The 22,461-nt window shown below is 39.8% G+C and overlaps 1 protein-coding gene across 1 annotated transcript in view; it reads left to right on the top strand.

Annotated features, from left to right (window-relative positions):
* ELL2 (elongation factor for RNA polymerase II 2) overlaps nucleotides 1–17,474 on the top strand; it is a 36,706-nt gene extending 19,232 nt beyond the window's left edge. The window contains exons 3-12 of the mRNA XM_056325004.1: nucleotides 455–576; nucleotides 2,597–2,760; nucleotides 4,503–4,762; nucleotides 7,503–7,627; nucleotides 7,766–7,865; nucleotides 9,698–10,259; nucleotides 12,558–12,627; nucleotides 15,968–16,139; nucleotides 17,151–17,195; nucleotides 17,334–17,474. Coding sequence (XP_056180979.1) covers nucleotides 455–576; nucleotides 2,597–2,760; nucleotides 4,503–4,762; nucleotides 7,503–7,627; nucleotides 7,766–7,865; nucleotides 9,698–10,259; nucleotides 12,558–12,627; nucleotides 15,968–16,139; nucleotides 17,151–17,195; nucleotides 17,334–17,474 — 1,761 coding nt within the window. The remainder of the gene's footprint in view (nucleotides 1–454; nucleotides 577–2,596; nucleotides 2,761–4,502; nucleotides 4,763–7,502; nucleotides 7,628–7,765; nucleotides 7,866–9,697; nucleotides 10,260–12,557; nucleotides 12,628–15,967; nucleotides 16,140–17,150; nucleotides 17,196–17,333) is intronic.
* Nucleotides 17,475–22,461: the final 4,987 nt, after the last annotated feature.

Here is a 22,461-nt window from a genome sequence, read left to right as displayed (position 1 = left end):
TTCCTTCTTGGAGCCGACTCCTGTATGTGCTTCATTAGGACCAAATAAATGACAAAATTTGGGGCAGTGTCCGCTGTGGTCTGTGTGAAATGCTATCATCTGTTTTGTTAGATGGGCTTTGGTCCTTTTTATTGTACTCAGGTGCTTGCATTTAAAGTCAAGCACATTATGCTGATTCCGCCAAATGGGACGAGATTACTTGCTACTTGAAGGCTTTGCTGAATTGGAGGCTGAGGGACTGTAGCTTTTCCAGTGCAGGTACTGCTGTGGCAGACCTGTAGCCAGAGCTGCTTTCAGCAGGAGAATTGTGCCAAAGGAGCCTTTTTTTGTGATATGACTAAAATCATATCAAAACTTGTGAAAATAGTTTCTCATTTAACATCTTGGACCTAGTTAATTGCAAGCAAAAGAATGTAGATTGAAGTTTTTATGTAAACTTTTTCTTTCCTTTTAGCATGTTAAAATTCCCAAAGTTGATTCCTCAAATGAAGTGAAGACATTTAGCTTCAGCTCGTCAAATGTTGGCAAAGATAATCCTCAGGGAAGCTTAGACTGTGTCCAGCAAATGAACTCAAGGTAAGTTTTGCTTGACATTTTCTTTAACGGCAAATTTTAGAGTCTGTGGCTTTGAGCATATAGCAAAAACTTGTAACAGAAGCGTGCTCCTAGTGATGAGTTGCAGTAGAAAATTTCTAGCAATAGTGTGGTTTCTTGCTAATTGTAAATACTGACTTTTACATAGAATTCTTTTGGGTTTTGCTCTTTAAAGAGTAACCTTTTGAGTACTTTCTTACCTCTTGGTGCTATTTTTAAAAGCATTCTGAGCTCAGCATCACCTGAGCTAGACCACATCCATTCTGCAACAATATGTAAATATGATTATGGCTTGCAGCATGCAAGCATGCTGGTCATGATGGATTTGTCTTACTTCAAGAGCCACATAAATCAGTGACCTTATTCATAATTGCATGACTGTGCTGTTTCAGAACCCAGAAGTAATACAGCAGCACCTTGTTCTGGTCCTTTAAGTCAGTGGACAGTGTTAATGTCTGCGGAAGTTGGGAAGGTTCTGTGTTTTGCATTGTTTGCTTCAGGTTCTAGACTCTTCCTTCTGCATAGTAACCGTGGTGCTGGGTAACTGCGCCGTTACTATGACGTCACAGGCAGAGCTTGTGTGTTGATATGGGAAGCTGGTAGTGGGCAGGCACACCAACAGACGTCTCCAAAAGGCGCTGCTCAGGTTCTAGGTTACAGGAGAGCTGCTGCTCTCAATTTCAAAACAGAGATGTGTCTAGATAGCGGGCTTTTGGAGCAATAAGAAAACTGCTAATATAATAGCTTTTTGCCTAACAGGAGATCTCTCATCATCCTCCTCTTTCTCCCTCCTGGGGGAGCCTGAGGCAGTGTGGCTTTGGGGTTTTCTTGGTTTTGTTTGGCCTTTTTTTTTTTTTTTTTTATTATTACTAAAATATGTCTGAAAGGGGCCGGGCAGCTGCCATGGCTGGCAGAAAGCAAGCGACAGGAGTGCAAGCTGGGGTAAGAGGTTCTGCCTCCGCTCCTGACTTGTCTCTCCCAAGCACCTCTAAGAACTCTTCTATTCGGTAAGGAGCACCTTCAGTTGAATTAAACAGTATTTTTAAAGTAAGATTAAATTTATGCAGCTTTAACTGTGAATAATTCCAAATAACATGCCTAGGTAGTTTTAATGTGATTTTACCAACCTTCTTCAAAATCTAATCCAGACTAGCTAGCCAGCTTTGTTTGTGCTAAATTAATTAACTGGCAAAGTTAATGCAAAATTTGTGACATGTTACAGACAGTTAATTAAAAAAATAAACAAAAAACAAAAAACAACACCAGAAAGGACCTCCTCAGAGCCTCTACCTGTAATTTTGTGCTTAAGGCAGGTCTGTCTTCAAAACTGGCTCGGATTTTGAAAATGCCTAGCCAGAGGATGGGATAACAGTGTTTCGGTCAGTCCTTGGCTCTTCTCATGGTGACAAAACACATAAAGGCAGTGATGTTCAAGAAAATGGGCAATGGGTAAAAGCTGTGCTTTAGATGGCAGTAAGGACCTTTTTGTCCTGTTGTAAATGTGGTGATTTCGGAAAGGAATCAATATGTAGCTCTAGGCTATGGGCAAAACTGTAGCTGTATCATCTTGCAGTATTTGGTCAGTGGCTTGGTCCAGCTTTGACTTCGGAAACAATGCAATAAATTGGGAATGTGGGATTCTTGACCCTTCTTGGAGCATTGATGGGGAGTTTTAGAGCACTTAAGGCATTTCGGGTTAGCTGGAGCCAGTGTCCTTTCTTTGGTGGAGCTGTTGCCATGGCGGGTGCCATGCAGGGTACTTGTTAAGGGTGATGATAGGACAGCTTAAACAAAGCCGCTGTTAGTTGGGGTGCACTGCTGGCAAAACTGATGCAATTTGGACGTGTAGAGACAATTTGAAATATATGTGTGCCCTAGCTAGCTGTCAGAACCTGAAAATGTTTTTCTTCACCTATAAAGACAGGTTTTAAAGTTCCTGATACAACCATATTTATAAACCTGAACTAGTGCTTGGGCTTAACCTTTTTCAATGTTTTTATAGTTCCGGAGACTCAAAACTCACTAGCCTGGGAGTTATACAGAATAAAATCGCCGTACGTGCAACTAGTGATTCCTGTCAGACGACTAAAGCACGCTTGACCCAGGTAGAAGAGGAGTCATGCAATAGAAATCTAAAGGTCATTAAAGCTGGTGGACCATTTCTAGGTATGGTTGTATTTCATTTTCTACTAGATGTCTGTAAGATTTTTAAATGCAGTAGTTTGTCTTTTCAGCATATTCTTGGGTAAAGTGGTTGTTACCTTGGGTAAGGTCTTGGTTGTACGTAGCTTGCCTCTCATGTGACAGGTTTGCAGTCTCCTGTTGCTGCGTTCAGACATTCTTTTTCACTCCCAGAAACCTGCCAGTCCTTCCTTGTTCCATATTGCTTGACTGGTTGAAATTTTGGCCATTGAGCTAAGGGGTTTTACCACCCCACGCACCTAAATTCTCTGGTTTACTAGCTAATGCTATGTTTGTGTAACAGCAGTTTTGAGTCCCTGAATACTGTGCTAAACTATTAACCTTAATTTGTAATCTAAAAAATTTAACATTGAGAAGGTCTTATATGCAAATTCATAGCTTAATGTGAAAGACTTTGCTTTTCACACTTGCTAATGCTGATTTAAATGCTTACAGTATCATCTGTGGAGGAGGGGTGTGTATCTACATTGAATTTACCTTGTCAGAAAGTTTGTAATGTGTTTAATAGACTGGCAAGTTCATACTGTTGTAAAAAAAATTTGTGTGTGTTTGCATGATTGGATTTGTTCTTGGAAACCAGAAGGACAGACTCTGGGGGAGCAGTTGAGGTGGGAAAGATTTGGCCTCCACTGCAAGATGGAAACAAATTTTTGCTATTCCGGAGGACAAGCAGTACGTAAGCACAGCTCAGTCTCTGTGTTTTTGATAGAAGAGAGCAAGCTCCAGATTGTGTCATCAGTACTCATTAAGGCTCCCTCATGTACCAAACATGAGCTGTTGATTTCAGAAAAATGCCTGGTTTCTGTCACATCCTCTGTTGGACTGCTAACAGTATTTACTAGAATAATGTTCTGTAGTATTCTGATTTTTTTTATTTTTTTTTTCTGTCCAACAGCAAATGCTGACTAAAAATACAGAGGAGTTTAAAAACAAGGGAGTTGAAAACAAAAGTTTCCAGTTTAAAAACACTGGAAAACTGAGATTCAGGTTGGGTGGAATTACTGTAAAATTCTGAACGCATCACTGGCAAACACTTGCATTGTTCCTCCAGCTGAGAAAGATGGGTTGTGTATTTTTTGTAGAGTATGATCCAAAGTGCTGTGCAGGCTGTGTTTTAAAACTTCTCTGGCCTGGCTCCCAAGAACTGTTGAATTCTTGGTGTATTGTTTCTGACAAACCTGGGCTTATTAATTAAGTGGGGAACATTTCAGCTTAAAATGTGGGGTAACTTATGGTAAGTCAAGTGATTAACACCAAGTGTTGGTAGTTTCTTTAAGCAGTGATGCAGGTAAAGGTTTAGACTTGGTCTCCCTAGACATCAGTGGGGAATCTTTTAATGATATGGAAGACTTTTGCATCACACTTTAGAGTGCACGTCTAAAAAAATGCCAGATTTTCGGTATCAGTGCTTGAGCTTATAAACTGGAAAAATAATAACAGCACCATCTATATAAATAATCAATAAAGTCTTCTTACTAGTATCCCTCATTTACTAGCATTTTTTAATATTGGATATTTGTTAATGTCTATCTTGATGTATCTTTACTACCTGTATTCTTATAGATCTTGAAATGCTATCTAAATAGTTTTTAGAGTTTATCTAGTTTCGTAAATTCTTTTAAATCAACTTTCTTGTCTTCTCCTAACCTCCCATGTCACCCTGTTTTTTTCTTTCTTTTTTTTTTTTTTCTTAACCCTTACTTTAGGCAGAAGAGTACCGATCAAAAAACTAATACGGTGTGGTTCAAGTCCTGTGCTAGTGCGGAATAAAGTGACATCCACAAACTGCGGCAAAACATCACGGAGGTCTCAAAAACACAGTAGTGTTTCCCACAGACCATACAAGGACAGGGTGGTTCACTTACTGGCACTGAAGAATTACAAGAAACCAGAGCTACTTGCTCGCTTGCAGCGAGATGGTGTCAACCAAAAGGACAGGAATTCCCTTGGAATTATCCTCAAGCAGGTGAGGTCACAGAGTTTGTGCCAGCAGTTTTTCCCTCCTGCTGTTCTTTTAATTGTAGTTTCGAGCTGTGTTACTCCAGTGTTTAAATTAGAAAATAATAAACAACTTGGGTAATGGTCCCTGTTTTTAAGTTTTTCAGTAACCTTTACACAGATGCCCCAGACTGCAAGTCAGCATGATGAGGGGAAGGGCAAATTAAAAAAATTTTGTGGAGTGGTTTTGTTTTGCTAGAATGGCAGGCAATAATTAACTATTTCTAGCTCTGTTTGTCCTGATGTCTTAGTTTTTCCTCGCTCTTACTTGGACTGTTCAGTTGCTCAATTGAGAGAAACTGACCACATGTACTCTCAATTCTGTGAAGTAGTTTGTCATAGTATTTAGTATTTCTTGTGACAAGTTTATGAGGAGAGAAGTTTGGTAATTGCATAGGTTAGAATTTCAATTGAATGTAGCTGGTGACCTGTAAAGGTACTTGGCTTCTCTTGGGAACTGTTAGAATTGTGATGCAGGGAAGGGTGTTACAGCCAAATCATAAATGAAATAGGTGGTGGTGGTCCAATTTTGAGCATAGCCTTTCTTTGGTGTCATGTGGATTTTGTCTTTATCTTACTTTAAACCTTTTTTTATATTCAGTGACTTTTCCAGTGCTCCATTAAGTTCCACTTGTATTTCTTTATCACATCCATCAAAATTATTGGTAAGCTTATAATGTGGTATTGGTAAGCCTATAATGTGGTACAGGTGAAAGTTTTAAGCTGTGTGTTTGAGAGCATCACTTAGTAATTTTCTACAACAACCGTTCAGAAAAGGCTTTTTGATGTATAAGATGGCAGTGGCTTCTCCCTTACTTTTTAAATATTTGCTGTATCAGTAGACTGTGGCTGAATTGTGCATGAATTAATATATAAAGAAGGAATATTTCTCATTTATCAAGGGAAAGAAGTGTTTTAGAACCTATTAAAGTGAGTAAAATTCTACATTTATGCAGCTTTGATCCTACACTGAATTTTAAAAACTCATTCCTTGAATATGTCAAGTGTTGTTGCTTTGTTTACACGGTGCAATAGTGGTTTTTTTACCCTGAAGACATACACAATTGAACGAGATCCGTGTTCTTACATACAGATTGAAGCAGTCAATTTATTAAGTCAATTATAAAATTCCAAAAGATCAGTTCTCAAGAGGGTAAAAGGTGCAAAAACTTTGTGTCCTGTTTCTCTTGGCAATGTTTAAGGACACTTTCTTGGAGTCTGTTCCCTTTATGTGGAGTAGACTACCCCAGGCTGTTGGTTTGCACTCAGAAATGGTTGTGTTAGCAGCACTAAACCCTGAAAAGCCTTGCTGACTCTTTTTTCCAGCTTCGTAATAAGGGGTTTTAGGGGGTTTGGGGCTTTTTTTTTTTTTTTTGGGGGGGGGGGGGGGAGGCGGGGGGGGAAGCTGTGTGTGTGTTTTTTTGTACAGATCTAAAAGCAGCAGCCAGAACTTGGTAAGATCTAATACACACAGATTTGCTTCTCTTAGAATCTAGCCTTCGTTCTCTTTTTAATGAGTGAATTACTGTTTCAGGGTATCTTGGTTACTTTGGGTTGGTTTGTTTGTTAGTTTTAAGCTGGGAACAGACAGACACACAGACAGACATGAATTAGTATTTATCACTTTTCATGTTTTGGAGGAAAAAATAGGCAAAGCTGTGAAAAGGCGAGTTATTCGGCATTTTGTATTGATGGAGAGCTTTTCTTTGAGGTTTTCTCTGAAACTCTGAACAGGTGTCAAGTGATGAAGTCTAAACCACCACTTTAGTGGTCAGCAGTCTCAGGGTTTTACTAACTCATTTTAACTTTTTGATTATGAGGAAGATATAAACCCATTTTATTTTCAAAAGTGTACAGCAAGGCATGCACGCAGCCTTCTCGCGACAATACTTTGCTGTAACGAATCCTCTGTCTGCAAAATTAAGAGTGCTTCTCCTTAATTTTTAGCACTCCTTAAATGTTTTAGCACTAAACCTTGTTTTCAAAAAGTAACTTGCTAGATGTGAGTAGAGTTACTTTTTTTCCCCAATTGGCAAAACATTGATATGGCTTAAAACTAATGGCATAGATTAAATAATTAATCTTTGTACTTGAAGTAGTTCAGGGCTAGTTGGGTTATCGCAAAACACTGTGCAGTAGAAAGCTTTTGTGTGGCTTTTAAACAGAATTGCTTTTCTTTCTCAAGCCAAATGATGACATACTGTGGTCATTAATTGGATGATGGAAAAAATGCATTGTTCCATGGATAGTCTGCTCTGCCATCCCAGTATAGCTGTGTAAAACGAAAGAACAGCAGGTTTCCTCCTGCAGTTGAACAAATCTGAATTTGTATGTGGAGATAGCATTCTTCAGTTGTTAAAAAAAGAAACATAAATAAACAACTAGGCCTTATAATGTAAAGTTTTGGCGTAGTATTGGCTGTATTAAAGACAATATGGTGAGGAGAGAGGTTTTCATGGAGTATGTTTCATACAGCAGCAGTGTGGGATTTTCTTACATCCAAATTCCTACCTCTCAAATGGGTCGCATTTTTTTTAAATTGGTGCTCATTACGTGAGAGCCACTTTTGATCTTCACATCTGACAAACCTGGAAAACTGGTGTATGATTGCCTTTTCAGCTTTGATTTAGCTTTGCAGTACCAGTCTTATTTCTGTAGTTCGCATTTAGGTATAATGAGTGTTTATTTTCTTAAATGTCTGCCTGTAGGTAGCCAGCTTGAATCCAAAGGATAACTGCTACGTTCTGAGGGATTACTTATTTAAAGACATTCAGAAAGATTGGCCTGGATACACTGAAGAAGAAAGACAGTCATTGGAGTTAATACTTTCAAAGTAAGCTCAGTTTCCAGGGGAAGGAAAATAGCCTTCTAAAAAACTTTCTCTGGGAGATGAATGTCTGTCTTCCCTATAATGAAATAACTATGACATAGACATTTCTGCTTGTAACCTGATGTTGGGTCATCCTTACAGGAAGTTAAATCCACCTCAGAGTGCCGCCACTGCCACCACTACCAGCAGCGATTCGGTCTCTGCTGCAACTTCTAAGAACAATGATAAATCAACTACTCAGGTATGTTTTTGGGGTGTGTGTGTGTGTTTAACATTATTTACAATGTATTAAGATTTAGCACACTTTATATAAAGATTCATCACACTTTATAGAACACTATATAAAGTTGTGAAGCACTAACAGACTTTTTAACACATGAAAAACTGAAACTTTTATTTCTAATTGGTTTATTTTTTTATAGAGGGAGGTTTGCACTGTCAGAGAGATTTGACAAAATGTCAAAACCCTTACAGTCACGTAGCTTAAGGGCCGCTATATTTATCATTCTGTATTTCAGAATGTTTATTAAAATATTTGGGAAAATAAACAATTGCTCTCTACACAGTATTTTGTAAACACACCTAGGTCTCTGACAAAGATGAGCCTTGTCATGTTTGAACAGCCAACACCTTGGCCTAAATCACAACTGACCATGCATCGCATGTTGACCTTGCAGAAGCCTTGTAGAGTTTCAACTCACCTGCTGAACTTCTTGGTTACCGTTACTGTTACACAACCCTGTACTATGGTTAAATACTTAAAACTGTTTTGTATTGCCACATAACTTGTTTATCTTGATGTGCCTGAAGGTCTTCTAAAGACAAGACATGTATGTTTTTGTTACATGGCTGTATGTGTTCAAGGTTTTTGTGGTATGGTAGTTAATAATACACAAAATATGCACAAACATCCTTGTGCTACTGTTTAAAGCTTAGGAAGGTCTAGAATAAAGACAAATTACAGTGGTGATCCACTTGGAGGAATATGTTTTTAATTATTTTTCCATATAGGCATCATTTAAGCACCTGTTTTGATTTAGGGTAGCCCAGGTATGAAAAGGCAGATCTGAATCAGCAGGTACATCTGCCTCCCCACAGCCTTTTCAGACTTAAAATGCACGTGTCCTGTTTTCCTATCAATACAAGAGGATTGTATTGATAGCATATCAATATGCAAACACTTTTAGAAGAAGTTTGGAAGATTTTGCTTAAAAGGCATCACTTTAAGGAGAAATTTGATACCTTCTATGACTAAAACTGCACACTTCAGTGCACACAGTGTACAGGGGTAAACTGGGAGGTACAGAAAGTCCTTTATCACCGAGATAACCACATTTAAATGGAGGAGGGAGGGCACACCTCTGTTTTTTCCCCCCTGATTTTCTTCCAGTCAGAGCATGAAATGCTACAGGTCCCAGCGACCTCTGTGCGCTTGCCTCTGTACACACGGAGTCTGGATTTATTTCAGCAGGGTGGCACAGAGCTGTGTCTGGCACTCCTGGTCCAAGCTGTCGCTTATACATCAACCTGAGCAGCATATGTTTGCTAGGCAAGGTGATGTGAGCCAGCGTTGCACCTGGAGAACAGCTGGGATGACAGCTTAGGGGAACCAGGGGCTTTACCTGTTCTTATCAGCTTTGCACTTCACACACCCTGGTAAGCTCACTGCCGTATGCTTCTTGGGGCTGCTGTAGTCAGCTGTGTGGCTGTGTGACAGCAAAGGCTGGCTCTTGACCTGGTGTTTCCAAACAGGGATTGGTACCTGAGCAATAACCACCTGACCTCATTTCGGTGACGCCTTTGGTAGTAGAGCTGCTGTAGAGAGCATCTTTCTCCCAAAGACTTTTAGCTGTAGATTTGAAGAGCAACTTGCAAAGTCATAAGATTAGAAACCTGGGATGTAATACAGCATGTATTTAGCTGTAGTACTTCTTTGTTTGACAGCTCTTGTTAGGGAAGGTGTGTTTTCAACAATTGCCTGTTAAGAAATGCTCCTTTTGCAGAACGGCAGCAAAACTTAATTCTGATCTTGTTTTTTTGGTTGGTTTGTTGGTGTTTTTTTAATTATTACAGAAACGGCATTCGAGTCCCATTTCTGTCCGTCACATGGGCAAAAAGCAGAGGATAGCTCATCAGAGCAATCGAATGTACCCCTTGCTCAGCAGCCACCTGCCAGCCCTCAGTGCAAAAGCCACCACTGCCCCTCTGCTGTCCACCACCACCACCACAACCATCTTGACTCCCTCTTCTGCGTTGCTACCTTCCACATGCCTCATTTCCAGCACTCCTCAAGTTGCCTTGTACAAATCCCCCAGCACCCCTAAGGGGCAGGGGTCACAAAAGCTGCCGGTGGCCACCTTCAGTCAAAATGGAAGTATCGCCTGTGAAGTGCAGCAGGAAAAACATACCTCTCTGACTCCTTGTGGAACCCCAGTGGCTCCCGCCGTGCAGGTGAAGCCTCCTGTGTCTGCCGGCAAGAAGCCTGTGGTGTTGCACAAAAAGTCCTGTAATGTGAAAGAGCATGAGAAGAACAAAAGCAATACACAGGATGTTAGGGCAAGTGAGGAGAAGAAAAACGCTAGTGAAGAAGAAACTAGCAACTGGAAAAAATCCTCCGATCTGGATTCAGGTGATGGTATTAACACACTGCTTTTCCTAACTGCTGTATGGGTAATCCTGGTGAAAAGGGACCGCCAAGAAAATGGTCTGTTTTTTCATTTGCTGTATGTTAAGTGCTTTGCCATTATCCCTACTTTATGGTCATGAAGAATCATTTTTTTGTTTTTGCCATTGCATTACCTTGTAAATGTTAGTTTGAAAAAAAGAAGGAAAAAAAACCCCAAACAACAAAAACCACAACAAAACCCAGAAGCTGTCCTCCTGGAACTTCATCTAAATTTAGGTTCATTTTAAAGAATTCTCACTGTGTAGTACAAAAATAATTAGAAACATTAAATGGATTGCTGTTGGGCAGAAACTGGTGAAGAGGAAGAGCTAGGTGCTAGAACAACACAAGGAATGGATTTTTTTTTGTTTAGCTTGATTTCCAGTAAACTGACAGTTTACTGAAGCTTAATCCACTTTTTCCCATCAGCCAATTGTAAAGTCTGTATGCTGAAAATAAAAACCTGTGATGCATATTTATAGCATACTAGTTTACTTAAACACACAGATGTAAATGTATTTCATTGTGTATCACAACACAAGGTTCATCAAACTCTCAGAGTCTAAAACCTACATAAACTGATGTGGTTTACTAGAGTTCTGATTTGAACTGGGCTGTGGGCTCCTCTCCATCTTAGCTGCAGAATTTATTACTTCAAAAGATGTAGAAATGGTACACGCTTAAAATGGCATTGAAAAGCTTAACAGAAGTGCACAAAGAGTACTTGATTTCTTAACATGCACACACACACAAAATAGGGCAGAGTTCAGCTCCTGTGTTAAATCTGCGTGTTAACTAATTTCAGTGGTTTGACTCGCAGATTAGAAGTCAGGTTTAGCTCTCTGCTGTCACAGCTTGGGAGGCATCTTTAGAGTATGCAAGGTGCCTCTTTGAACTGATGGTGTGCTTTGGGATGGTCTTTCCACATTAGCCTGGACATACCTCAAGTGCCTGCATGGTTTGGGATTGCTTTGAATTCGTAAACATCTGACCCGTCTTTCTCCAGAAGCTGGTAACAAAATTTTGAACAGCTAGGGAAGGAAAAAATCTGTACAGCGTTTCAAGTTAGTGCTTACCCTGAAGGTTTCAAATGGTCCAAGCCAGAATGAACTTGAATTTTTGGAAATCAAATGCTTGCAGGAAAACTGTTCACATAAGTTGGTTTTACATACTGTGACTATTAGTATTACTGTTTGCTTTTTTCTCAAATTTTGTTCCCACTTCTGCACTTCTCTTTATACTCTGCTGTGCCATGTAATAATCGTAATATTAAAAGCAGAAAAATTGAGTAGAACATCACATGATAGCTCTTTTCTCCCCCCATGGCTTAAAGCTGAGATAGCTTAGAGATTGGCAAGAATGTTGAGTGTTAGCAGAAATACTGTGTTTACACAGTGGCCATGTAAGTTAATAGTGAACATAAAGGATTGTGTGTTTTTTCAGCTCGCCGCAAAACCCCAAATGAAAAGCAGAGATTACCAGGACACTTGAGTGTTCCTCCTTGTCCCAGCGAACTTTTTCTTACAGCAGCTAATGTTCTTATTTATCAGAAAGATAGGAGGCTCCTGAAATATTCCTTTAAAAACAGGGATTAGAGATTAAGCATACTGTGCTTTCTAAATGCCATTTAAAAGAGCTAAAGAGCAATTTACAAGTGCAAATAACTTTCAAACCCAGTATTGCCATGTTAATGAGGAGCAAGTCTTTGTTGCAGGTTATTGAAGCCTGAGTGCCAGTAACCCATATACAATAGTATTGACTTTCCCACTTCGAAGAGTGCTGAAGTTAAATCTAACTTTGGATATCTGTAATTGGCAAGGAAGGAGGAATAAAAAACATGGCATGAAAAGAACTTAAGCTTTCTACTCTATTTCTCACTGGAACTCGCATGTTGGAATAGATACATATCTGTCTACCTCTGTGTCAAGCTGTTGTCTTTTGTGCAGCTACATTTGTTGCTGCATAATTTGAATTGCTGTGCAGATGCCACATCACGTCTTCAAATAAGAAAAACTGACCTTGGATGAATACTGTGGTAGCACAGAACCTGTAGAATAAAGTAGCCGTGCCCTCTTTCTAAACCCCGGGACTGCCTACTGTGGAGAAGGTCATGTGAGCCCTATTATTAACTTACAGTGCTTATTCAGAGTAATTTACTGTGAGAATAAAACTCTAAAGGATTATGTTTTCAAGCCTGTCAGGTTAGTATTGTTCAGCTATATTAAAAATCTGTTTTATCACAAGTATCAAAATTCTGTTTTTCTGTAGGACTTAAAGAAACTTGCACTGCCTCTGTAGAATCTCCTTCCTCAACATCTGAACAACCAGACTACATCCTGTGAGTAAAATGATGAAAACTCTCTTGCCACTGATGGAAGTAGTTGAAAAATCACATATAAAAACTCTCATTTAGCTGCAAAATCAAAAATTTACCAAAATGTAAATTTAGAAGAATGACATGTAATTTTAGAATAATGACAAGTTTCTTTAAGTCACTCAGCTGCCTTATTCAAGTACTGGTGAGTTTTAAACACTGAGATTGTCCCTTAATTATTGCAGGGGAAAAGAAGTGTAAAAAGAATTTTTGATATACTGTAGAAGAAGATTTGAAATGCTTGATTACATTCTTCTATAAGAACACAATTAAAAAAAACAACGAACCTGTGCTGTTTTCTTTGTAGAGGTCAGGCAATACAGGAGGAAAGCTGAATGCAAAATACTGAATATGTAAATTTGAACATCTTTCCTGTGTTTTCACTGCTTAGTGTTTCTAAGCTGGAAAGCTGGGGAGGGAAGATGGCAGACATTGAAGTCCAGCATTACAAAGCCTTTATATGAGCTAACAGGAGTTAACTATCAAAGTTATTTCTAAAACTTTGGTGTAGAATGGCCACTGACTAACTTGAAGTTACAGGAAAATTGTCCAATTACACCATAGAATTGCAGACTGAAGAGCTAGAGCAAACAGAAAAATCTCAAATTCAGATTTTAAATTTTAGCTGCTTAATTTTGACTACAAAGCAAGATAAAAATGCATTATTTGACTTGCACATCAAATGTTACATATCTACAATGACTGGCATTTTGCAGCCTATGGAATTACAGAAGGGCTTCCTGGTGAGTTTAATTTTAACTCCTTAACAAGCTGGCACACATTAGATTAAAATTCCCAAAAGATAAAATTTTCCTTCTATATAAAAAAGTTTTTAATCTATATCAAGTATTAAAGAACTTTAAAATTAAATAGCTCTAATAACAGAATCATTTGGTTGCCTAAATCCTTTTTTAGAATATTTAAACTTTTCTACCAGGAAGAGTTTTCATTACTGTTGTAAAAAGAGAAATAGCTTCCGCAAATGCCCAGTGTCTGGGCTTTTCCCTCACTGTTTTATCAGTGGGCTTTTTTGAAAATGTGAATGTTGAAAGAGGCTGCAGTAGAATAACTGGAATAACTTGGTCAGTGCAACCTGAATTTCTAGTAAAATGCTCTCCTCGTGGGAGGATAGGCACAGTGGGGAGCAATCTCACCTCTTTCCTTTGCTGGAAGTATGAGATTGAGAAGGTTTTGATGGGCCTTCAGTGCTCAGAGCTGAAACGAGCACCATGATAGGTAAAGCCAGGATGAGCCTGACGCTTGCGGGCAGTGCAGTTGTGTGGCACCAGCTGCAGAAGCAGCGTTGTTGAGTCCCCTCGTTGTATTTGCAGTGAAGGAGTGGAGGGAGAAGCGTGTCTATCTGTTAAAATGCTACACATTGCCAGGTTCCCCAGCTTCTGCCCAAGGAGTAAGGTCAGCAAGGGTGGTCAGACCTCCCCATAGCGCCTGGGTGCATCTTCCATCTGCATTAGAGCAGATGGGGTGGTAGCACCCTGCGTCATATTTAATGCTGTGAGTGATGCTTTGTGAAAAGACTGAGAGTTAGTCTGGTCCTGCAGGGAAGCAGTCTAGTCCTTCGTGCATTAGCTAAGAACTCAAACCTGTGTTTAATTCCCAGCCTCTGCTGGGTGAAAATGAGCAGATTCAGCTCTTTGCTGTCCGCTTCTCAATCAGCTGAGGGCGGTGACACTGAGGAGTAAGGTATGTGGGTTTTGGTAATCTACTATTAAAGTTGCATGTCAATAGCCATTGCTACAAGCTTAAAAAAAAAAAAAAAAAGAAACGAAAAGAAAAAAGCCTTCATGCAAGTTTTCATGAAGTTGGTTTAGTTCTGATTGAATCCCTGTGAAAGGGGCAACATCTGGAGCAATCTCAGAGATAATCAGCTGGCTGTAGTGTCCTGGAAAAAAATGAGGTCGAGCTGTTTCAGACATCTGCCTGATCACTACAGAAAGATTGAAACCTGAGAGCAGCTGACTTGCAATTTGATCCAGTTTAAAGGACTTTGGTAGTTTATTCCAGCTTCTCTTCCTGTCTTTCAAATGCTGCATAATTCATGAGTGAAGGTACTTTCCATCTTAATATAAAGATTATGAGAGTAAAGGAACTCAAGCTTTCTTTTTGCTTAAACTTTGCTTAGAAGAAAACAAAAATGGATTCCTGTTTCTTTCCATTTCTACTCATTTCTTCCCTCTCCACACACTTCGATTGCAAGTGCTTTGCTGGGCTCTTGCCCTATGCTAGGACTCTTGCTGTGGGCTGTAGCCGGTAGTCCGCCTGTCACTTTACAGGTACCTCCCAAAATGTTGAAGGGCACCTGCAGTTTTCCTTTAAAAACCCTCTAGTGCTCTAATCAGGTTCATCTGACCTGGGACACATCACTGACAAAAAACGTTGTCTGCATTGGTACAGACTTTCAACTTGTTAATTTTTTATTGCTTATGAAAATCAACCTAAGGGTCGTTTGAAGGATTTGTCCCTGTGTGGAGGTGCCTGTGTTATCCAAAGAGAACCAGGTCTTCTGGCTAGGGGAACCAGAAGTATTGGTGTGATGGCGGTGCAAAGTGGTATCTGTTACTCACATTGCCACTTTGTGCTGGATTTGTCTAATGAGCTTGTTAAATTCACTCATGTTGACCTGAGGGAGAGGGGAATGAAGCAAGTTTCAATCACATCAGTCATGGGATTTGCCCTCCTTAGGAGGTGAGGTGATGAGATTTTTTTTTTCTTTTGTTCCCAACTTGTCTGCAGTTTGTTTCTGTTGCTGTTTTGCAAATGCCTTAGTTGAGTGGACAGCAATGGAACTGGTTTTCATGAAAATAATTAATTTTATCCTTAACTAGGCTTTGCTGTTAGGCACTAATGTAGCCAAAAACCTAGCTGCATCCAACTCCATAATTGGAGTCACTTATAAAAATATAATGAAAATGAATTTTCAAAAGTAAATGTTACTTAACTGACCTGTCCTTTCATGGAGTTTATAATCTAGCAGTTTCTCTCCCTCAGTGAAGCTGATGTGTTTATTGGTCCTTCTATATTTGTATGATTGCTAATGTTTTCTAAGTATGCCACATATATTTTTCTTTGCCAGCTTCTGAATAAAAACTCTAAAAAGTACAATATTGGCAACTGTCATAAAAGTATGGTAGATTTCTGTAATTACATAAATGTGTTCTCTTGGAGCACATGTGCTTATCTGTGGAAGCAGTCAGTCGCATAGTTAACTGACTTAATGCTTGGGTATCTACACTTGATATTCACTGACCGTGATGTAAAATTTCACATGTACTTATTTTTCCATTAGAAAATACACAGCTATAGGCTCATACAATCAACGCCAGAGTTACGAGGATGACTTCAATGCGGAGTTTGATGAATACAGGACTTTGCATGCTCGAATAGACAGTGTCATCAAGAGATTCACGCAGCTTGATGAACTGCGGAAGAGTCTTTCTCCAGGGTCCAAAGAATATGAGGTAAAGAAGGATAAAACTGTGAAGATTGTGTTTCATCGCTCTCTTAGCCCTTCCAAAAGCCCACATTTTCAGCAGGGCAGACTCTTCAGTATATTAATCTATTAAATTAGATTAATATCATTTTAAAAGACTTGTCAGGTTCAATGTCTGAGACTGAGTAATAGGTCACGTAGCTGGAATTACCAGAGTGGCTCAGACTTTGCTGACTGCCTTAGCATCCTTCCAAGGTGGTTGCTGTTACACAGAGTAGGGAGAGGATTGGAAGCACATGGAAACCAGCGTCCATAATACCAAAGCTTTCCTGCCCCTCTGTTTCCCATGATTTTATACACTTAACTAAACCTACTGCCACAACTTACTCATCTCCCAGGTGGCTGATCCTAGCTACAGTTTTCACAAAGAGAGTTAAACACCTGATATTCTGGTTTTCCAACCTGGACTTCTCTGTGTTGGACATACAAATTTCAGATATTTGGTATTAGGGTTCTTTAATTCTCTGTGCACGCTGAGGATTTTGGGTTGGCTTTTATTGCATTTTTGGCCAGATTGCAGATGTGTTTGTGAGCAGAGGGAGTATTTTAAAATCCCTGGTACTGCTCGATCAGACAAAGGGAAGTCTTGTAGACCCTGCTCAGACCCAGACCATGCTCGGGCCCTGCGTGGGCTAGCTCTGATTTTTGAAGTTTGAGGAAACCCTGCAAAAAGTTGTTCAGCCCTGAAACTCTACCTATTTGAGCTGTCTGTGAATGCACAGCAGCTTAAGTGACTGCTCAAAGGGAATCTTCAAACACATGCTCCCTTTGTTGTCTATTTAGAGGTTTAATTGCAGATTTTGCGTGATATGGGGAGTTGAGGGTTTATTTTTGCAGTGCCAGGAGAGTGGTGGCTCATGGATAGCGAAATATCTAGAGGAAAACTGAGTATATTTTTAGCATTTTACATAAATTTGCATTTTCTGACAGTGGTGAAATGTTCCTCATATTGTCTTCATGTACTTTTTTTTCCTTGAAGGTCTTTTGTGAGGAAGTCTTAGAAGAGTATCAAAAGGTAAAAGAGGTATGTGTAACACCAGATTTGTGGAAGGTAGCAGTCACCAAGACTGGCTCAAGGCTATTTTTAAGCAAAGAAGATGAAATACTAAACTCTGCAGAAATGTTTTCATGCCCAGATTTTCATTTTACCTCATCTTTACAGTCTTATCCCAGCTACTATGAAGAGAAACACAGATGTGAGTACCTCCACAAGAAGCTGTCTCACATCAAGAGAATGGTAGTGGAATTCGACAGACAGCAGGCAGAGACGTGGCACTACGCCTTATTTGGCCAGCACAGTTGAATGAAGCCTGTTTATTTAAAACTTAGTTGCTCAAAGATTCTCCAAGTTAGTATCAAACCTCTGCATTACATAAATTTCAGTATTAGTAGACTTAAGTTAACTACTTGTGGTGTTGGTGGTGTTTTTTTGTTTGTTTGTTTGTTGGTTTTTTTTTCATATTTGAAGCTGCTTTTTCTGGTCCCTTTTCTTCAAGAGTTACGTTTGTCCATTGAAGTAATTCTGTCAGTAGATGCTGGGGACCCAGTGCCTTTACTATGAAATTGTGACACTTTAAGAAAATATTGTCTTAAACTGAAATGTGTTTGGGTAGGTATAAGCCTGTTTTCTGCCCTTCCTTGTTAATGCAAACTCTTTGCCTTAAATGGTAGAAACTTCAGAAATTTGCACAAAGTTAAAAAAAAAATTTTTTTTGGAGGGTTAAAGAGGCATGTATATGTATGTGCTGTATACAGCCCATTTTGTTACAACAGAAACTCACCACTGCAACTTCAACCATCCATTGCAGTGGTTGCCTTAAGGTGTTTGTTTGTGTGTATTTAATGCATTAAATTATCAGCTACACTGCTTCCCACTTTGCACCTGGGAAGCACTGTGTGGCCTACCAGTGTCTGGAAGTGTGTGCGTTTACTGTGTGTGTGTAAGAATGTGTGGGTGTGAGCATGTGTGATGGGGAAAATAAAAGAAACACACAAAAAAAGCTGCTACTTTACGTAGGCGCTTAGGTTAAAACAACTGATCAGTGTTGCTATAGGTTTTTCCTATAAAAATGCTCCTTCTATTGTGGAAGATGAGAGCATTTCATTTCAATAGTTTGTCAGCTTTAATAATATTGGGGAGATTATTAAAATAAAATACAGTTTTGGGGCAAGATTATAAAATTAAACATGTAGGTTACCTATTTATATACTACTACAAAGTATTTTTTGAAGAGAGATATGCAAAGAAGCTACTGCCTACATGAAAGATATATATTTAAAGATTTTTGTCCTGGATACCAGGAATATAACAAAGAACAGATGTATTTAACTTTAAAATACTGTGATCATCAAACAGCACAAACTTCCATTTCATGCAGTTTTTAGGTTTATTTTGATGTAAACCACTGCTTACTTTATCATGTGAAAACACAGGTTATTTGGTCAAAACTGAGGAAAACCTTTGTGTGTCTTAATGTGTTTCTCTTTTCAAAATGCTGCCAATTGAAAAGGGAAGCATTATGTTTACAAATCTGGAGGTTTTGCCAAAATTTTGGTAGCATTGCTAATACGTTTTATATCCAGCATCCAAAAAATGTTGTGTATCACTGTAAACCAGAAAATGTGCAATTGCCAGAAAACATGCATTCAGGTAAACGGGAGCAATGGAGTATTTGCCTTAAATTTCTTGGTTCAAAGACATCACATTCATGATGATGGAACGACAAGCAAGGTGCCTCCCTTTCTGTTACATGTCCAATACTTGTGTTACCTCCTTGAGACCAGGTTGGCTTTGGGTCTCTCAAATTAGCACAGTAGTTTTCAACTCCACATTTCAAACAGCAATATGAAGAGAAGGTTTCTTGCTTCCCGTTCTGCATTCATCTGGGTTGAATGCTGGAATTCAGTGCTGAGCGTACACCCACAGTAGTGCCCAGGTGTCAGCATGGGGGCATTCAAATCGTTGCAGGTCTGGATGCAGCTGCGCTGGGTTGTTAGCCTTCAACCCAGAAATAAAGTGGCTGTTCAGATTAAAACGGTGTGAAGTTCCCCATTATTGGGACCCATTTTGGCAGTTCTGTGCTCTTTATCTGAACTCTGTGCCTGGATCTGACATCAACTGCCATCATGGGACACACAGTGCTGCTACAGCTGTCTCAATGTGTTGCAATAACTGAGACTCAGTGCAGTTAATTGACTTTTCTTTTTTACCTTTACACCTTTTACCATTGGCCTGTATTTGCATGCATCATCTGGCTTACAGGCTGTGTATGTGTTGCAGCTGGATGTTAGTTTAGAGGTCCAGAACTGCATATCATCATCAGACCTGGCAAGCTACTGTAAAGGCCTTAATTGAAAGTTTTGCCCATTTGCCTTGAGCATTTCTGAAGCCTTGCAAGTATACCTGAAAGCCTGTGTATTGCAAAATTGTGCAGTAAATCTACACTTCTCTTGTTTCCTTGGCATTGACATTCCTGTTCAGCAAATGCTGAAGCTGGAGTAAGGCCTCTGACAGTGTGTTTGCCTTTCCTGTAGAACTGGCCTGCTCACTCAGAGAAACAAACATTGCCTGTGGTGGCATTTGGGCTGGGGTTATACTACTACAGATCTGAAGCAAATGATTGATGTAGAGAAGGGGCAACTGCATGTCTCCTTCGTGGAAATTGTGAATGTCACTACAGTTTATAAAAATAAAAGCACTTGATTGAAAGGGAGGTGATAGCCCTTCCCAGTTGGCTGGAAAAACTTGGGGATATTTGAGGGAGAAAAACTGCAGCCTAAGTAAATTATTTTTTTGTAATTGTAGATATTCTCTAAACTGTCGCTTGAAACAGCTGACTTGCCTGCTTTTAAGTTTTCAGTTCACCTTGTCAGTTATATTAAAAACAAAAACAAAAACAAAACACAACAAAAAAAACAACAGTAATCTTCAAATCTTTTGGAAGTGTTTTGTAGAACATGTAGAGAAGTTTTGATGTAGCTTTTCTTCAACAGATTTTAAACAGAAATTGGCTTACAGTGTTGATAATTGTAACTCTGCTCACTTGTTAGCCTTTTTTTAAATAGTAATGTGACAACCAGTCTTTCTAGATGCATAAATGTTGATTCATGCGAAGACCTATGGCTCCTTTGAAGTATAGTTCTTTTCATAAATTGACTATCATTTGTTTCTGTAGCTGATGGGGGACGGACATGGCCAGCAGTTCCATAACCTCCTTTTGGGGAAGGATATGGAACAGATTGAGAAAAGACAATATTTGTGAACATGAAAGATTAAAATGGGGCTGTGGATCCCCCTTTCTGACTTTGAGAGTATTTTACATCTTTTTAAAATTGTTTCTTTTCAAACTGTATTAAGACTGTATGTGAAACGTCCTAAGGCATTTTCTTAATGAACACTTAGGCCATTGTTGCCTTTCTGTTCTACATAAATTTAAGATCAATAAAATGTTAAGTTTGCAATCCTGAGACTTTGGTCTTTCCTTGTCTGGGGCTGAGGGTGTCCTTCTGCATCTCCGCAACCAAGCAGTGACATAAATGCTGCCTTTACCGTGGGGCTGCAGGGAAAATCCTGCTGATGCGGTGAGGGGCCGTGCATCCTGCCACTAGCTTATGAAGCCTGCGGGGGTGCTGCTGCCAAGTATATATAGAGAAATGAAAAAGATGTGCATTGCAATACTGCTGGTGAACAGGAGATGATGGGCTCTGGCCCGTTTGAGTGAGTGTGTGGCTTCGGTTAGAGCCGAGAGCAAATGTGTGTAGGTGTTTTCCTGCAGGTTTGTCCTCTGTTTCTTACTGCTTTCTTTCTTTGGGCCTCAAGTTTAATATCCTGTCTCTTCCACTTCCCTTTCCTACGCTGGCAGATGAGCCCTGTTCCTTATTGTCTGATGCTGGGACCAATTTCTAACCTAAAAGAAAAATGTTCACATGCTAAAATGGCATTTCTTATTTTTCCTCTCTTTTCCAACTTTCAGGCTCCTGTCTGTGCTTCTTGCACCACAAAGCACAGGACATAGACCTGGCAAAACACTTCTATATCCATCAAATTCAAGCATCTGGGAAATTTGCAGGCCAGGGTTTTTTTTTTCCTCTGCCAACACGAACGGCACCATGCAGGGAAGGAAGCAAGCAGTGCGACCTCGGGTCAGGCTGTTGTCTGAATCTTCAGGGCTTTCTCTTCAACAGAAATCACTGATCTGTTGCTCACTGAGTGTTGGTTTGAGATGGTTGCATCACTCTCAGCAGTTAATTGTTAGTTATAAATATGAAACTGGTGGATGGATGAAGGTTTAACAAGCAGATATCCTTACTCTGCTTCATGTTTCACCATGCCTGTAAACTGCCCTTAGGATATGTGGTTCCCACACACTTAATATGCCTGTGTGATTTCTGGCTGTCGTTTCAATCCAGATCCCCAAAACACAAACCAGAAAGAAAACAACACCCACCCACCCACCCACCCCCCAAACAGGGAAAACAAAAATCACCACTCTTTCAAACCCTAAACCAGAAAACTCTTCCAAATTTTTCAGTGAAGAAGTCATGAATCCAGCACGTTCAGAGTCACCTGAAGGGTGGAAAGCTGCTGTGCATCCCTGTTAAAAATAATTCTATAATCTCAGTAGGCTCAGAATGGCTTGTACCTAACTCTTCCAGATTCTGAACTCCAGGTACTCCTGTATACAGTTTTCTATTTGAGCCCTAATCCTGGAGCAAGTTTACATTTTCCTGAAAGCTATATGCAAAAGTTTGATATTGAACTGATACAGAAATATTCCTGTTTTCATTTAGACAAACTGTATGCAGAAAGATTAGCATCCCAGCAGAAAACAGAGGGCTGGGAGCACTATGAGTGTTGTACCTTGGCCGTGTCTGGCCGCCCAGCTCCGTGCTGGTCATATATTCTGGAGCAGAGATCCCTGCCTCTGGTTTTTCACTGACTTGATGGCCAGCTGGGCGCTTCCAATGAGATGCATGGGTGGGCTTGCATCAGCTCCTACAGTGCCAAAGGCATTTCCATGAGTACTTCCTCTAAAGCCTGGTTGAAAATATGATGTTAAGTAAATGTGAAATTATTCTCTGGGAATCATGCTGCAAGATACAACTGTGATCAAGAGTTTAGTGGGATCTTTATAATGACTTAACTTTTCAAACTCTCAGACTCTGCTGATGCATGGTAGTAGCAGGGGAACAAACCAGGAACATCCCTGAAGGCCAGGAGGCTGCTGGAGATCCTTGGGACTGGGGCAGGGCATGGTGTCCCTGGCGGTGATGGCAGGCTGGCAGCCCCG

This window comes from Falco biarmicus, chromosome Z, assembly GCF_023638135.1.
Source record: "Falco biarmicus isolate bFalBia1 chromosome Z, bFalBia1.pri, whole genome shotgun sequence".
Classification (NCBI taxonomy): Eukaryota; Metazoa; Chordata; class Aves; order Falconiformes; family Falconidae; genus Falco; species Falco biarmicus.
The sequence above is the reverse complement of the archived record's forward strand: the minus strand, read 5'-3'. Positions and strand labels throughout refer to the sequence as shown.